At 56.3% G+C, this 17,324-nt stretch overlaps 2 protein-coding genes across 7 annotated transcripts in view; one reads left to right on the top strand and one right to left on the bottom strand.

Annotated features, from left to right (window-relative positions):
• Window positions 1-8,288, top strand: part of USP42 (ubiquitin specific peptidase 42) — a 40,382-nt gene extending 32,094 nt beyond the window's left edge. For all 3 annotated transcript variants that reach the window (XM_025274502.3, XM_044936216.2, XM_025274504.3), the window contains exons 15-18: window positions 1,228-2,697; window positions 3,940-4,241; window positions 6,430-6,473; window positions 7,278-8,288. In XM_025274502.3, the coding sequence (XP_025130287.2) occupies window positions 1,228-2,697; window positions 3,940-4,241; window positions 6,430-6,437 (1,780 nt within the window). In that variant the 3' untranslated portion in view covers window positions 6,438-6,473; window positions 7,278-8,288. The remainder of the gene's footprint in view (window positions 1-1,227; window positions 2,698-3,939; window positions 4,242-6,429; window positions 6,474-7,277) is intronic.
• A 200-nt stretch (window positions 8,289-8,488) lies between these two features.
• The window catches only part of CYTH3 (cytohesin 3), a 67,388-nt gene continuing 58,552 nt past the window's right edge, over window positions 8,489-17,324 (bottom strand). For all 4 annotated transcript variants that reach the window (XM_025274530.3, XM_045164308.1, XM_044936228.2 and 1 more), the window contains exons 7-13: window positions 16,612-16,724; window positions 16,380-16,528; window positions 15,947-16,058; window positions 12,108-12,184; window positions 11,958-12,029; window positions 11,725-11,879; window positions 8,489-11,477 (exon numbers count right to left, since the gene is read on the bottom strand). In XM_025274530.3, coding sequence (XP_025130315.1) covers window positions 11,405-11,477; window positions 11,725-11,879; window positions 11,958-12,029; window positions 12,108-12,184; window positions 15,947-16,058; window positions 16,380-16,528; window positions 16,612-16,724 — 751 coding nt within the window. In that variant the 3' untranslated portion in view covers window positions 8,489-11,404. The remainder of the gene's footprint in view (window positions 11,478-11,724; window positions 11,880-11,957; window positions 12,030-12,107; window positions 12,185-15,946; window positions 16,059-16,379; window positions 16,529-16,611; window positions 16,725-17,324) is intronic.

The raw sequence follows: 17,324 nt of genomic DNA, 5'->3' as shown, positions 1-17,324 counted from the left end.
GGTGTGGCTCCATGCCTAAAAAACACACGTCAGTGTCTTGACCTCAGCGTAAATAACATGATGGGAGTCAAGGCAGGGCCGTGAGGCAGCGGCCGCGATCACCAGATGGACAGCCTGGGAGCTGGCACCTCACAGAGGTCAGGTCACGTCACCTCATGTCAGTGCCGTGATGGCCTCCTGGAGGACAGCTCTCGGCCAAGGTGTGACTGTCTTTAGCTGGACACCTGGGGGTGTCTGTGAAGCGGCCAGTAACAGAGCTGAGGTTTTCTCCACGTGGACCTCAGGCCATGGGCGCCTGGCTTGTTCTGCAGAACTGCCTGCCTCAGCCCCTCCCTACTAGTGCTGTGGTCTCCCCAATCACAGGGACAACCCCCATGCACCCCATGTCAGAAGGGCCCTTGCGGGGGACATGCCCTTAGCAAGGATCCCAGTCAGGAATGTTCCCAGTCGAGCCTAAAGAGGGGGCAGCCTGAGCACTCAGTCCCTGGCACCACGGCTGTCCTCGTCTCCCCCCTCATCTGGTTCAGCTTGTCTTCAAGATGGAACGTGCGCGAGCAGCATGGCAGATGACCTGTGACGGTCACACCCCAGCCACGTGCGCCCCAGCCATGCGCACTCCAGCTGCACGTGCGACTTTGAGCCTCTGTAGTGACCTCGCGTGTCTTCTCTCTCCCAGACCAAAAAGGGGGCCCGCTTTAGGGTTTTTCTTGTTTTCTGGCAGCTTTCCTTAACTTGAGGAGTCCGTCAAAAGCATGGCAGAATTCGTTAACTGCAGCAGTGATTCCTCACAGTTTGTTGGTAATTCAGGGAGCTCTTGGCTCTGTTGGGAGGTAACTACTCTGCCTCTGAGGCTCCAGGAAAATTCGGAGAAAAGGGATCCAGAGAAAAAGTAAGCGCCCTGTCATTATTTGACTTTTTTGATGGTCTGGACTTAGTTACTGAGAAGAATTAGAAAAATATCTGAAAACCAGAGGCACTTAGAATTGCAGAGTTATTACTGAAAAATGAAGTAGGCTTGATAGAAATTTTTACATTTATGTACAGTGAGAAAACGTGAAGTTTCCAAAAATGATAAGCCCAGTTTTAGGTTTCAGCCAGATACAGTAAAGCCATAAAATATTCAGTAAATGAATGAAGTGTTTATCTGTCCCTGTAGCCCATTGACAAAAACCCAGAGAGCAAATGAGTAAATGACCCCTGTCCTTCTCTGTCTCTGCGGGGCTGCAGGACACCTGGCTCGGAGGAGAGGCCTCTGGAGCATCCGGAGGCGGAGCTGGAGGCCAGCTGCTCCCCTCCCAGCGACGCCCAGGACAACCTGGAGTCTGTCTCGAATCTCAGCAGCAAATTCAAGAAGGCTTCGCCGCCCTCGGACCCCAGCATCAAACCTACCAAAGAAGAAGTCTCTGAACGTGTTTCGGCAGAACCCGAGGAGGCTGTGCCGAGTGTCAGCACCTTTTGTAACCCCGACAAGGACGCCCTCGGGGACGATCAGCTTTTGGCACCCTGTGACCCTGGGAGTTTAACAGACGATCAGAGCAAACCGTCTCCGGACGTGGGAGGGACGTTACCAGAGCGGCCCCAGGACCCGGTGGCCGCGGAAGCCGCAGGGAGGCTGAGCCCGGGTCCCTCTGTGCCTTCCGAGGGCGACCGTGAGCCCGAGCCCTTGGGTCACAGCGGTCGGGACAGAGGCTCGGATGCGGAGGGTCCTGCTAAGAGCACGGGGGTGTCCACAGATGAGGCGCCCTCTCCGCAGCTAGACACGATCACAGAAAACCGTCCTGAGGGGCCCCCAGAGCGCAGCAGCATTGAGAGAGGGGAAGACAGTAAGGCCGGGCAGAAGGCCTCGGAGTCATGTCTGGTCCAGGAGAAGGTCAGCAGCCTCAGAAAGGTCGACCGAGGACATTACCGCAGCCGAAGGGACCGCTCGTCCAGTGGCGAGCATGCACGGGAGAGCCGGAACAGGACCGAGGTGCAGCATCGGCGGAAGCGGCCCCACCGGGAGCACGAGCGGCCGCGGCCTGAGCGGCCCCGGCCGGAGCCCTGCACCCTGGCCCCGCAGCCCCCCTGCCCCAGCTCCCTGGCCAGGTCAGGCCACCACCACTCCCGGAGCAGAGGCGCCCCGGACCAGGAGTGGGGCCGCTACCACCACCCCGAGGGCGAGCACGCCTGGACCCGGGAGAAGTACTACCCGGACAGGCTGCGCTGGGAGCGCTGCCGGTACCATCACGACAGGTCCCCCCTGTATCCCAGCCGGGAGCCCCGGGACTGGCGGCCCTTCCACGCCGAGCGCGAGTACGAGCGGGCCGGGCCCTATGGTGGCCGGCCTTACAAGGACCACTACAGAGGCCGCAAGGGCTACGAGCTGGTGGCCAAAGAGAGGGACCGGCACCGCTTCAGCAGCCCCCGGGCGGGCATGGCCCACGCGCCCCCTCCACACCCCGCCGCCAAGTACACCCACGACAGGCTCAGCTTCGGGGCTGAAGATGGCAGCTGCGACCTGGCCGCTCGGTTTCATGAACACGACAACATTAAGTCACGGAAACGGAGATACGATAGCCTCGAGAATGAGAGGCACGTAGAAAAGAAAGCCTGGAGAAGCTTACAGAAGGACCCTGTAGAGGAGCCCAAAGTGAAGAAGCACAAAAAGTCGAAGAAGAAGAAGAAATCCAAAGACAAACACCGGGACCGAGACTCCAGGTGAGGGGCGGCTGTGCGTGGGGGGCGCGCCCTCCACACCCAGCCTGGGGATGGGGGAGGGCTGTGTCGTGCGTAGCTTTCATCTCGGTGGGTTTGGGATTGCCCTGTTTTTATCGATTCCTAAACCTTAGCTCTGTTTTAAGCTGTATCTTATTACGTGGTTTTATAAAACGCCTAAAAACTTGGTCTTTCAAAATGTTGCTGCGTTCAGTTGGTGCTTTGTAACTGAGTACACGTGCAGCATTCGGGAGGTAAAGCTTGGGATTCTCCGACTTCACAGTGGTGGTGGTGGTTAGTTGCTCAGTTGTGTCCGACTCTTTGCGACCCCATGGACTGCAGCACGCCAGGCTTCCCTGTCCTTCACCATCTCCCAGAGTTTGCTCAAGCCCATGTCCATTGAGTCTGTGATGCCATTCAGCCATCTCATCCTCTGTCGTCTCCTCCTCCTCCTGCCCTCCTCAGTCTTTCCCAGCATCAGGGTCTTTTCCAATGAGTCTGCTCCTCACATCAGGTGGCCAGAGTATTGGAGCTACAGCTTTAGTATCAGTCTTTCCACAGAATATTCAGGGTTGATTTTCTTTAGGACTGACTGTTAACCTATTTATTCACAGATGTAGTTATAGTTCTATGTCTGTTGATAATTTCCAACAAACTGTCCAGTGAGATTTCAAACTGAGTTTCCATTTCTCCATTTCTCAGTTTGAAATCTCATTGGGAAGTTTGTTCTTGTATTTTTTAAAAGCTAAATTGGTCAGCAGTTTTCTGGAAAATGACTTCTCCGTGACGACAGGACTGAGCACAGTTACTATACACTGGTGTCTCTTAAGATCGAAAGCCTGGGAAGAGGTTACCAGAAGCCACAGGTGAAGAGTGGTTACTTGAAGGAAAAGGAAATCAAACCTCCTTCCTTCTGTGTGCCTGACACACCCAGCAAAGATACTTTTTCCTTCAGCCACTAACTAGTTGCAGGATAAGTTGGTGGAGTCCTTCCTTCCTCTGGTGTTTTGGCCAGAGCTCTTCTCCCCAAAGTTGAAGGCTGCGGTGGGGACAGGTTGAAACTGGTGAGTTTATGACCCTGGACTTAAATTATTACAGTGAAAACCGCATGTTTAATTAGGAAAGAGTTTCACTTGTGTGTGCGTAGTGAGGGTCCACAGAAGGGGGTGTGAGTCAGAGAGGACCAGTTCTCCTTGGGGCGGTTTGCTTTCCTGGTGGTCCTAGTCCTGGCTTTGTCTTCGACAGGCATCAGCAGGATTCAGACCTTTCCGTAGCGCACTCTGACGCTGACCTCCACAGACACAAGAAGAAGAAGAAGAAAAAGAAGAGACACTCGAGGAAATCAGAGGACTTTGGGCGAGATTCAGAACCGCGCTTGCCCAAGGCAGCCAGCTGTGAGACTGTGGACCATTTCCGGAGAGCCGAGGGCGCCTTCCCCCTAGCAGACGGCCTGCCGCTGGAGGGCGCGGCACCCTTCTGTGAGAAAACCAAACACTTCAGGATGGAGAGCCGGGAGGTCAGGTGTCGTCTGTCCGAGTGCGGCCAGGGTAAGGGGGCGCGCTGGGAGAGCGGCCGCGGTGAGGGGCGCGCTGGGAGTGGGGGCCGTAGGCGCCCTTCTCTTGGGGAGGAGGCGGTCTCTCGGGGGAGGAGCCTCACAGGGCGGAGCAGCTGTCAGTCTCGCTGAGCCCCGCCTCACGTCCTCACCCGGCTCTCGCGAGGCCTCCGCGCGGCGCCTCGAGGCTGGTGGGAAAGCTGAGCGAGGTAGAGCCAGGAGCCTGCGCAGTGTGTGGCTCTGGGCGTCTGGGGACAGAACTGTTCATACGCCATGTTCGACAGAAGTATTGTGGTACCTCCTTTCTCTCCCGGGTCCTGAACCTCTGCCCGTTGTGAGGAGACCCTGGAAGTCTGGTGACCGGTGCGCAGGCAGCACGCCTCGGGCCCGGGTCTTGGGCGCCGGCTCCCGGTGGGGTTCCCGGGTGACCGCAGGCTGCCGGGCGCTGGGATTCTTGTCTGCCCTGCAGGGCTTGGCCCACTTGTAACTTCCTAGCCTCTCCTGCTCTGACCGCTCGGGACGCACCCCTTCTGGCTTTCTCAGCTGTTCCCCTGACCTTCGACCCTAGGAGTGCTGAGCCTTGCAGGGGTCCGGGCCGAGGGCGGGGCGCCGCCTTCACGTGGCCTGCCGGTTGGGAAGGATTGGACGTTTTTAAATGGTTGCTGCTGCTGTTAAGTCACTTCAGTCGGGTCCAACTCTGTGCGACCCCATAGACGGCCGCCCACCAGGCTCCCCCGTCCCTGGGATTCTCCAGGCAAGAACACTGGGGTGGGTTGCCATCTCCTTCTCTAATGCATGGAAGTGAAAAGTGAAAGTGAAGTTCTCAGTCGTGTCTGACATTTCGCGACCCCATGGAGTGCAGCCCACCAGGCTACTCTGCCCATGGGATTTTCCAGGCAAGAGTACTGGAGTGGGGTGCCATTGCCTTCTCCTTTAAATGGTTGGAAGAATCCAAAGACGACTGTTTCATTTCACATGAAAATTTTGTGAAATTGATGTGTCAGTAAAGCTGCGCTGTAGCCCAGCCCCCGTCCGTGGCCCTGAGGAGCTGGCGGAGCCCGGCCTGGGCCTTCCATGCTGACCCCCCACCCACCCCAACCCCCGAGGTGCCCCCTTGTGACCCTGCCTGCCGTCCGGGAGCCCCAGAGGCCATGGGTTCTCTACCGTGTCCTGGACCCAGGGAGGAGTCATGCTGGTTCGGGGAGGACGCCCTCCCATGGCCCACAGTCACGTGATGGTTAGTGGAGGAGGGACAGATGGCCACACAGCGCACTGGCGTTTGGGAGAAGCAGAGATCATGAGAGGTGGGGTGGCTGCCGGGGGTGCTTGGAGCAAATGAGAAGACTCGTGGGGCCGTTAGGAAAGGGAAGCTACGTGTCTTTTGCTCTGTTTGTTAAGATGGCAACAATGTGCCTTTCCACCTTGGTTTCCACGAACATTTCCGTGGTTTGGGGCAGGGGCTGGGTGAGATGAGTCCCTTCTGACTGCATGGGGTGAAGTGGTACAGGCAGGTCCTCGGGAATTCTGCCTGTCTGCCTGAATCTTCCCCTTCAGGCTGCAGGTCTGTGGTGAGGACCACAGCCAGAGGCCGCCAGCCCACCATGGGCGTGGCTCACCCACAGAGCTGGCTCATGGGACAGTAGGTGGCACGCGAAGCCCGGTAGTGGACCTGTGGTGGCCCACAGGCAGGTCTCCAGGGGCTGCAGGCAGGGAGACCCTTTCCCATCCTCGATCTGATGGCATCTGATGACACTCGGACGCCCATACTGTCCTGACCTCCCGGCAAGGGCCACCCCCGAGGGCCCAGGCCCAGCACCCTGTCAGCTTTCAGAGGACGGACCTCTTTGCCTGCCTGCCTGTGCTGGCGCCTTGACCACTCTCCTTTCCTCCAGACTCCTGCTCTGTGGCATCATCAGGCTCTGGAGATCTTTGACCCAACGTTGAAATGCTGATTGGTTTGCTGGGGTCGGATTGGGCTGTTCCCACGGGGACGTGGTCCTCAGTCACCACGTAGAAGCGTGTTTTCATTGAAACCCTTGGAAGCACAGCTCGTGTAGGACTGACTGCAGGCAACAAACTGTTTGAGAACTGCTTCTAAGTTAATGATGTGATACGCACAGAGCACGGGCACTAAAATTTTTGCAAAAACATCATTAAAATGTTTCCTAACCTTTGCTTTCTAGGTGATTGAAAACTTGGCCTCAAAACAAAAACTTCACTAGTTATGGTGAGCTCTTTTCCTCTCTGCATGTTTGTCCTGACCGTCTGTGGAGCCGCTGAGGGGCGAGCTTGGGGCTGCAGGGGAGCAGGTGGGGAGTCAGCCCTTGAGGGGGGTGAGGTTCAGGCTCTTAGACACGTTCTCCTCGCTGTAGAAAACGAGGGCAGGTCAGAAGCTTAAGTCATTTGAAAGATGGAGAAGTCATTTCACACAGCCCTACCTGAGGGCCTGAGGGAGGGGGCCCTTCCCAAGACCCCTGTCCTTGAGCTTTGGGCACCCCGCTCCTCCCCACCCTGCACTTGTTTCAGACAGGAAGGGCTTGGCTTGATCTGAATGAGGTTTGGGTGCTTTTTTTACAGCAAATCAAAGCCTCTAGCATCATCTCCAGGCCTGGTGCTCAGTGGCCCTGGTGGGGGTGGGGGTGGGGAGTGGTCATGGGGGATGGGGAGGGACTTTCGTCCAAATGTGTGACTTCTCAGCGAGGTGAGGCTTGAGTGAACTGTCTACAGAGGACCACCGTGCGGTCAGTGAACACTTAGCGAGTCCTCAAGGGGAAAGCCCTGAGCCCCGTTAAAGAATTCGCAGACTTTCTTCCTAGGGCTGCGGCTCCGAGTGCCCAGCAGGGGGCGCCCTCCCCGCTGGCCTCCCAGCTACTGCCCGCAGGGAGGCCAGGGGGCTTTCCTAGAGACCTGGGGCACCTGCAGAGGGCCGGGGGGACGTGAATGGAAAAGAGACAGCCCACCTGGGCTCACCAGGCCCTGGGTTCCACTTCCTGCCTCTGGACCACTGACGCGGCTGCCTCTTGTCTTTCAGATTCACCGTGTTCAACAGAAGCCATCCCCAACCCAGCTTAAATTATAAATAGAGAAAATAACTTTGTTCAAATCTGCGTGGTGCTTCTTTAGTAAATACTGTACAGATTTTACCATGGAGGACTTTTTTTTTTAGTTTTTACCTTTTCTTAATTACCCTTATTCCAAACGGATGAACACTTTCTACAACTGCTGACCATTGTAAAATACTGTGTATATAAATCACATTGAAAATAACGCCCTGGACTAGAACATCTCAAATGCTGCTTAATCACAGACTCAGGTTGATCACTCGTATTCCATGCAATGCTCCTCCAAGTTAGACATCCGGTGCAAGACCAACCGGGAAACCATGGAATTATTAAAAGTACAAACTGACAGCGTGTATATTTAATTTAAAGACGTATTTAAAGATTCACAAGCTCTCGACTAGACTTTTGAGAGCAGCCTGTTTTCTGTAATGTCTGATACTAGAAACTAATTTGCTTCATATTTTAGTTGTATTCAAGATTTGAAGATGTATTTTATAGACAAGTTCTGTTTTTGAACTTTGTGGAACTATTCCAATCAATTTACCAGTTATGATGAGTATTTACATTATGAATGTATAATCCAAACATTATTTGTAAGGCCTACAGTATGTTTTTATTACATAACATTTTTATACAGTGTCTCTTGTCTTGACTATGATATTGGAGTCTGAGTTGTCAGCTTGGTCCCTTAAAGTTTCTAGTTACAGACAAAATCATACTGTGATTTTATTTTTAATATGGATATGCTATCAAACTGTGATACACTTATAATTCACTGGTCCTGCATCAGGAGACGGAGTGGGGAAAACTGTATTTAATACAGTTTGTATCTGAATAATCTGTATGGTTTATACAGTTTGTGTTGTTCAGAGATGTCTAAAGTTTGATCTTTGTTTTTTTAAAGATTAAAAAAGCACTTGCCCCACTGTAAATATACAGCATGTAAAATTTATATAGTATATAAATGGCAGCAAATTAAACCTTTTGTGTCTTATTTTTTTACTGCTGTTTCCGCATTTGCTTGCAGACACTTCGCACAGACTTCTTTCTCTGCATTTACTTTCTTAAAACTTCTAAAGCTCCAGCCATGGGCTCTCAGCCCCGCTGGTGAGAGCGAGTCCGGCGTGGGCTGCTTCACCCAACAATCCCCCCGTTTTAAAGAACCCAGCTGTAAGCAATCTTATTTTAACAATGTGTTTTTATTTAATGAACACAGTATTTGTCATTTGACAGCCATACACTCTCCAGGCTTACCATTCACTTTACAACAAAATTATCAATAAAGGATATTTCTTCATGCACGTTATAGGAGTATATACATTGTAACAAACACTCCAGAAGTCAACATATATGTACATTATTTACATATTAACTATTTACCGTAAATAGAAATGTTTTCTAAGAAAAAATAAAACGAGAAATCACAATGTGTGGTTTCTGGTCTACAACAGACCTAACTTCTCAGCAAAGCACATCTATGTAGATATATGCATTTTAGCTTGAAAAATATGCATTGCTTTATATGCAGCATTAAATGCTGCTTCATCTATAAATAGCTCCTATTTGGACTTCGTTTGGTACCACATTAAACTGCTCAAGGATGTTGTGATCCTGAGGACACCTGCCTGTCTGGGCCCAGGGCTGTCCACTTAAACCCCACATGTCAATGGGGAGCGAGTGGGGCTGTGGAAGCCATGCCTCCCCACCCAGCACACCTTCCCTGCCTCCAGCCCTCTGTCACTGGAGGGAAGCTCTTTGGCCAGAGTTGGGACAAGGCGAGTAATTCAAGCACTGAGTGCAGACGGGAGGGTGGCAGGGGGGGCGAACAGGATCACACTGAGATCCAGGCAACCAGGCCCGCCAGTCACAGACCTGTCCCCGCACAGCCCTGACCCAGCGGGGCTTCTGGACCAGGCCATCTGAGGGCTTAGTGGGGGAGGACACCTTAAGCCTGTCAGGTTAATACTGACACAACAAAACCTGGAATTCCATGACTTCACGTAACACTCCTAGGGCAAGGGACAGATCCTGAGCACCACGGCCTTCTGCATCATTCTGGGCAAACAGCCGTCCGGTGAGGCTCCTTCACAAGTGGTCAGAGAAAATTTCTTACAGAAGTTTCCTGCTCACTTCTCTCAACCCCACCCTGATGCAAACCCAAAAGACAAAGTCCTGTATCCCCAGGGTCCTACCTGGATCAAACAAAGGAGAGAGAGATCGGATGTCCCACGCAAAATACTGATGGAGCCGGCACCCCAGGCAGCCCAGGAGCGTGGCTGGCCCGAGGGGAGGGCGCTGCCTGTTGTTGTCAGCAGTGTTTGGTCGGGTGGTCTGGGCAGCGTCTTTTCATGGAAGACTGGGGCCAGAGTTGCATATATGCCAGTCAGGCGTTTCAAGAATGCTGACTTGCCTTTCTCAGAACTAGAGGTTTGAATCTGAGGTATCGGTACAGTAGCAAAGCCTAAATACTTGGGAATAAACCAAAAAAGTCAGTTTGATGCCTGGTAGGGGGTCCTGGGCGTGGCCCCCTTTGCAGTCTAGTGTGACTTGAAGCTGCACGAGGCTGGGAGCCAACAGCCATTCCGTCTCAGCATCGAGGCAACTCCCAGGAAACGTTTTCTGTTTCACCTCTCCATGCATAGGCTGAGGTGGTCTGTCTTGAACTTGGCCTTTGCACAGGAGAGGTGATGACCTCCAGGTGTACAGACTGAACAAGGTGGGTGTCTTCGCAGTGGGGCAGGGAAAGAGGTCCCCCAGGAAAGGGACCCTCCACCCAAACAGCCCATGTGGGCAAGGGGGTCCTACATATAATGTGGGGGGGGGTCCTGGTGGTGGAAATAAAACTTAAAAGGCATGTCACTGGCCCGGCCCTGAATGCCCCACCTGTGCACCCTTGGGCCATCTCTGCGGCGTGATGGGCCCAGCTCCTCACCGCATGCTTGAGCACCTCTCCTTCAGCCAGCGGCACCTGACAACCTCCTGGTCAGGGATCTTCTCCAGTCTGACCACCAGTGCATATTTGGGGTTTTAAACTATTTACAGAAAAGCCTAAGTGCTATACACCTTCATCCCCCAGCCTGCTCTTCCCCTTCCTGTAATAGATCAAATCTCTCAAAACACGGCGGAAGATTATCTCTAGTTCCTTATATGTCTACACATTACATTAACATATCTGATCATTATAAGTATTCGTTTGGCCAACAGGCCCTAAGTAGTGAAGACAAGGGTCACAGCTGGCCTGAACCATGTGTTTGGTTGGACCACGTGACACTGCTGTTTGTGGGTATCAGAAACGGGTCAAATGTGAGCAGTTTCATGTGGTTCAATACATACACTGTCCGTCCTGGGATTCAGCAGTTACAGGATAAACACCCCAAACCAAAATTTATGATTTGTGTCTTTAGAAAAGTTATCTGTGGGGCCACGAAGACTGAGCTGGATGACTCACAAGACTGGACCCCTGGAGCCCTACCCTGCCCAGTGCGTGTCCTCAAGGACATGGCGTCTCCCTCCACCAGGGGGCGCCCTCGGGTTCCCCTTGAGCACGGCACCCAACTCCCCAGTTGCTGCATGTGTGTATATGTAACTTGTTCTCAGTGCACAGTATATACGTGTGTCCAGAAGTTAAATTTATAGCTGCCATTCTAAAAATACTACTGTTAGAAAGTATCTTTCATTATAATTTCAGAATATAAAAAGGCGTATAAAAGCTATAATCCTATATATCTGAGAAAAAAACTCAATAAAAAAGTGGTAGCTTTTCCTTTCCTGTTATGACACAAAACAGCGGCTTCCAGAACGGCCAACACCGCCACTGCCACCAAAGAGCACGTGGGGCCCCTTGTCTGCCCCGCGGATATTCAAGGCTGGACCACCAGGCGCAGCTGCAGGCCGGGACTTTCAGAAGGATGTCCTCGGAGCCGGGAGGGCGGCGGCGGGAAGGGGTGATGTGAGGCCTCTTGAGATCAGCAGGAGCTGCTGTCCCGGAGGAGACAGGGCAGGCCGTCGGGGTGGTCCAGGGTGTCGCGGGGAGCCCCCAGTCACTCTGCTGTGGGGTTTCAGTTTACTTTTACCTGCTGCTCAAACCAGGAAAGCTCTATTTCTTATTAGCAATCCTCCTTTTCCTCGTGGCCAACATGTCATAGAAAGGATCCCTGCTGATACTCGCTCTGGGGGAGAGGGTAAAAAAAACTGGGTTAGGATGGGAGGGGCAGTCCTACACACAAGGCCCCGTCAAGAGCGAACCTCGCCCCAGGCCCCGCTCCTCTGCACGTCAACAGCCCCACCCACCACGCAGGCCCCGCCCATGACACGCCCACAGACTAGAGCCCGCCCCTCCTGGCTTACCAAGCGCACAAGCCCCGCCCCCTGACACGCCCCACAGCCCAGGCCCCGCCCCAGTGGGCCCGGGCGCACCTGATGGACTTCATCCACTCCTCCTTCTCCTCCGGGCTAGGCGCCGAGATGCGGTACACCACGTGGTTGCCCTCCACTACGCGGCCGTCCGCCTCTGTCTTACAGGCTTTGATGACCTGCCCTTTGTGGCTGGGGTTGTACAGCTCGAAACAGTTCTGGTGGAGACAGATAGGGCTGTCACCCGGCGCCAGGGGAGCGGGAGGGAAGGGCGGGTGGCAGGGAAGCCAGCTTACGGGTTTCCGTGGGTCCTCCACCTCCCTGATGCTCAGGTTCTCCAGCGGGATGATCCCCCGGGGCTCCTTATCCTGCGGGACAAAGTGCTCAGCCAGCCTCCCCCGCACCCGCCAAGGGTCCCGCGACCTGGAGGCCAGCCCTGCGCTTACCGTCGTGTATTCAAAGTAATAGAGGCAGTTGTCGGTGAGGATGAACCAGCGCCGCTTCCAGGTCTTCACGCGCCCCCCTAAGAGCAGAGGGACCCCGTGAGTCTGGGCAGAGCAAGCCCTACGTGAGCTACTGTGCTTTTCAGAAATGCCACTGGGGCTGAGCTGGGTTTTACACTTCCTCCTTCGTGAAAACGTTTCACATTCTGCCCCAGATCCTGGCCACGGTGTGCGGCCTGGCCCGCCTGTGGCTGCTGGGAGGCCCGCATGCACCCCCGCCCGCCTGCAGGGCACCCAGATGACCCGAGTGTTTCCCAAGTCTGCTTCCTGGAAGAGTTAGTCGTGATGAATGGCCTTAATTTCCCCACATGGAAATGACAACAGGATGAAGTCAGCGCCGCTGCCGGTCTGTCCAGGACTTAATCCCGTTACGTCAGGGCCGTCATCGCATTACTGAGGACTTGGGGCGGCCCTGGGATCCATCAAAATAGATTATGGCCTTGGCCCAGGGAATTATTAGATTGAATTAATCTCTTAACAAGATCTGGGACACACATGCATACACACACACACACACACACACACACACACAGCTCATCTGCACCTACTCTCCTTAAACTACAGAAGAGAAAATCTTTTACTCTCAAATATTCAGTAGAAACCAACTGGCTTCCACTTCTATTTCTAGTCTCTGCTTCCGACATGAAGTTTAAGAACAAAAGTTGAAAGAGAGAACATGCGCCTGGTGAGAGATGGCTGCGATCCACCAGCACGAGGTAAGCAGCGGCTGCCCCGCCCCCTGGTTCCCCTTGTGGCTGAGGGTCACAGACCTGGTCCCTGAGATTGAGGAGCCCAGACGGGGACTGAAGGCTGTCCGGAAATCAAGGCACAAGGGCTGACATTTGGGGAGACCTGGGGGGAGGAGACACGGACACCCAGCTGCAGGGAGGGAGCCCCGCCTGCGGTTTCAGTGCCACTGAGGGGTCCTCGGAGACTGGGACCCTCACCCTTGGGTCACTGATGAGACGTCTGGCCTCATGATGGCCACAGGCTGGCTGGGCAGGCAGGGCAGGTGTGTGGGGCGGCAGCCTCAGTCATGCCGTGAAGAGGGTCCCCAGATTCCCCCGCTCCCCTAATCTCACTTTCCATCCCCGTCAGAAACATCTGTCCAAATTCCAATGTCCTTGGGGGCCCTCAGACCCTGAGGCCCCTTCATGCCTCCAACCCCCAAGGCCTCCATTCCCTTGAGGTGTGTCTCGAACCATGGGCAGGGCTCTCTGTTCTCCTGGAAGGCCTCTCGACTCTTCTGCACCTAGACTCCTGCCCTGCTACACCCAACTTCAGTGGCACGTCTGGAGGAGCCCAGCCCCTGGTCCAGGTCTTAAAACCAGGGGAGCCTCTTGCGCCAGGGGCAGTGGGCATTGAGACGGAGGTGTGTGGTCAGGTGGACCCCTGAGCCTGGCCCAGCCCCAAGCCCCCTTTCAGGGTGGCGGCGGTGACACTCTTGGTCTCTGAGCTCCAGCAGGTTTTGCTGCAGGAGACGGACCAGCTCTGCTCAAGCATGTGTTTGTGGCTGGGCTTCAGGACAAGGGGACACACACACACACACACACACACACACACACACACACCCCTGCAGGAAGGAGCCTGGCTGCTCCTGACTAGAATGGATAGAAGCAGCCCTTTTCTCTTTGTAAACGCCTGCTGCGTGCATGATTGTTAGCAGACACGGGCTCTCGTGCATACCACGCAAGCCTGTTCTCCACGCCAGCTCTGTGCCAGCCACACTCCTGTGTTAACACATCTGACTCACTCTCAAAACACAGTGACTACACAGTATTTACAGGACCATCATTAAGCACTATCACCAGGCTCTGCTCTGGCGGGGCAACCTGGCCTCCTGAAAGCACGGTCTCCTCTAAGATTAACTTATGACAACCAACCCCCAAGCAAGGTCACGCTAGGACCTCCGGTTCCTAACTTAGCACATGCATGGCCACAGTGCTGGCTTCTCTGCCTGTGTGTGTAGGCCGTTCAGGGACCCAGGGCTGTGTCCTCACTAAGTACAGGTGTGCACCCGGGCCTAGCCTAACAGCCTCAGCACCCGCCTCCTGGGTCCCTAGGGGACCGACACCCAGGGACCCTTCGCGGGGTCAGAACCGTAGGCAGGAGTCTGGCGCGCTGACAGGCCAGCCGTGTGCTGGACACCCCGGGGACGCTAACAGCTCTGAGAGCAGAACAGCCCCAGGGGCTGAGGCTCCGGGCTGCAGGTGCGACCTGTGCCGTCACCAGCTCTGTGGCCCTCAGCCTTGGGTCTGAGGACACAGCGGGGGCTGCGGGAACGGGGGAGCAGCAGGCCCCGGGACCCTGGGACACCCCTGGGGACCAGCCAGCCCTGTGCCTGTTGGTGCTCTGCCGCTCAACGCAGTGGTCCGGTTATCTGCTCGACCAGATGACAGGCTGGAACACAAGCCCTGGTGTCAGACATCTAGTTCAGTCTTCAGTCACCCAGCTGGCACTGGGGGCACCCTGGCTGCCAGGCAGGCCTGTGCTGTCACCAGCCTGGGGGGGGCACTTGCTGGCGACAGAGAACAGGAAGGGCCCAAGTGCAGCTGCTGTTCTTCTGGGCACCTTCCTCATGCCCTCATCCCAGCCCCACAGGCTGGATGGGATCTCAAAGCCAGGTGTGTCTGGAAGGTCACTCAGGCATTCCTCACAGCCATTGCTACGGTTCTGACTTTTTAGGCCAAGATCCAGAAGTCTTCCGAACCCTGGCACAGCCAGAAAAGGTCAGAGCTAGATCCCCAATCAGGACAGCCGCCCCGCGCTACACACCCTGACACCAGCCACACTGTCACCAGGCCCATGTTCATCCTCTCCGGGTTAAAGACTCAAAGCACCAGCATTCCTGTAGGCCCTGGTGTCTGACACTGTCTGCAGAGTGCCTGCTTCATCTGGCTCATCTCACAGGCTCTAATGTCACCAGGAGGAGGAATCTCAACCCCCACCAGAATGATAACTCCCTACTGATCCCTAAGATGGCCCAGAATATATCAATGCTCTTCTGCTTGTTTGTCAATAGTCAAGAGGTTCTTAACACGCTTCTCCCATCCAAATACTAACCAGGCCTGGCCCTGCTTAGCTTCCGAGGTCAGACGAGAGCACCCGCGTTCTAACACACACGCCCGGACTCTGCACAGGTGGTGCAAACACGGACTGCCTGGTTAGCGGGATGGGCGGCGGGCGATGCGCTCAGGCCCAAGGACGCGGAGGGGCGAGCTTGTCTCCGCCCGGCATCTCCACGCGCCTCGGTCCCTCACTCCTCGCCCAGCCGCGGAGGGGCGACGCGGCCGCGGCACCTTGCCCTGCGTGGAGGATGAAGTGAGCCCGGCAGGTCTGAAGCCACGAGGGCCAGATGGATGGCAAGCAAGTCGGAGCTTCACACGAACCGACAGAGAGGAGAGGAGAGGAGAGAGCAGCTGGCAAGGGGCAGGAAGCCGCTGGGTACGTACCTCCTAACGCAGGACAAGCAGGGACAGCCCGTCACAGAACAGAAAGGTGGGAGCCACAGGCAGAAGGAAAACAACAAGAAGGCACATTTAAACCACGCATCGAAAGTCAGCCACACCGAACCAAGAGAGGCGGCGGGCGCCCGGGGGCGGCGCTGCCACCGGAGCAGACCCCGGGCGCGCGCTCCTGGCCGCTAGGGGGCGCTGTGCGGGGACCTCGGGGAGCCACCGCCTCCGGCCGCGCGGGGAGGCGCTCCGGGCGCCGCGGGGGCTGCGGCGCGGGCGCAGGCAGAGGGGCCACGGCGGGGTCCCGCCCCCGGCGCCGCCGCTCACCCAGCTTCAGGAGCCAGCCCTCCCGGTCGGGGTTGAAGAACGTGTGCGTCAGGTCGTTGCCGTCGTCCTCGGGGATCTTGAACGGCTCATTCTTGATGCTCTCGTACAGGTTCTGCGCAGGGAGGGCGGCCGGGGCTCAGGCGAGCGCCACAAGCCGCCCCGCGAAGCCCCCCAGGGCGTGCCCAGGGCCCCTCTAAAGGCCGTCGACTTGGGTGCAAGGGCAGGGCCTGATGCTCCTGAGCCCAGAGATGGGGACGGGACGAGGAGGACACGGACCGGGGAAGAGGAACACGGGGTGGGGGGAGGGGGGGCGGCTGCCTGGGGAGGGGACGGGGGACATAGGGGGACACGGGGAGGAGGGGGACACGGGGAGGAGGGGGGCACGGGGAGGAGGGGGGCATGAGGAGGAGGGGCGCACGGCGGGGCGGCTCACCCGCAGCAGCTCCTCGGGGAGGTCCCCGCCCTCGTTGATGCCGCGATTCATGGTGACGAAGCGCTCGGCCGTGGGCTTGTCGCGCACGTTGTGGTTGTGGAGGCTGGTGTTGAGCATGATGATGGCGAAGGACAGCACGTAGCACGTGTCTGGGGGGGTCAGCGCCGCGGGCCGTCAGCACGGGCCCAGCCCGGGCGCCTCCGCGCGTCACCCACCCGCCGCACGCACTCACCCGTGGACTGAAAGACACCGGGGTTGCACAGGCAGTAGCGAGCAGCGAAGGCCTCCATCATGCGGTCGATCTTCTGCGCCTCGCCCGGCAGCCTGAAGCTCCAGAGGAACTGCCTGCAGGGGCAAGAACAGGGGGGTGGGTGGGCATCTCCGAGATCAGAGGCCCTGTTCCGGGGGGCCAAAGCGCGCTGATCCCTGGACACCAAGGTGCGCCTGCTGTCTGCGCTTCCTGCCCACCTGCGGGAGCCCCCGTGGCTGATGAAGAGAACAGGGTCCTCGTGGGCGCACCCCAGGCTCTCCAGGCCTGCCCCTCCCCGAGACACCGTCTTCAAAACGCTAATTTAAAACTGGACCCACAAGCGCGGCCTTCAGCCAAGGCCAGGGGCTGAGCCCACAGCAAGGCAGCGGCCACCTCAGTCCACAGCTGGGGGAGCAGTCACCAGGAAAAGTGGGGGGGGGGGGGGCTGCGGCAGAGGAAGGGCTGAGACCAGCACCTGCCAACGAGGCTGGGAACACGGGCCAGGGCGGCCTCCCGGGGCACAAAACCCACACCCTCCTCGGCACACGCTAGGCCTCCACGTGGTTAGTGGGCAAAGCCAAATGTGGCGTAAAGTGGGCCCAGGCCTGGCGGCACTGAGACTGCACCCAGAAGTGGGAGGGGGGGGGCACCCACAACTGCCAAAGACCAGGCAAAGAGAGAGAAGGCCAAGCGAC

This window comes from Bubalus bubalis, chromosome 24, assembly GCF_019923935.1.
Source record: "Bubalus bubalis isolate 160015118507 breed Murrah chromosome 24, NDDB_SH_1, whole genome shotgun sequence".
Lineage (NCBI taxonomy): Eukaryota > Metazoa > Chordata > Mammalia > Artiodactyla > Bovidae > Bubalus > Bubalus bubalis.
The sequence above is the reverse complement of the archived record's forward strand: the minus strand, read 5'-3'. Positions and strand labels throughout refer to the sequence as shown.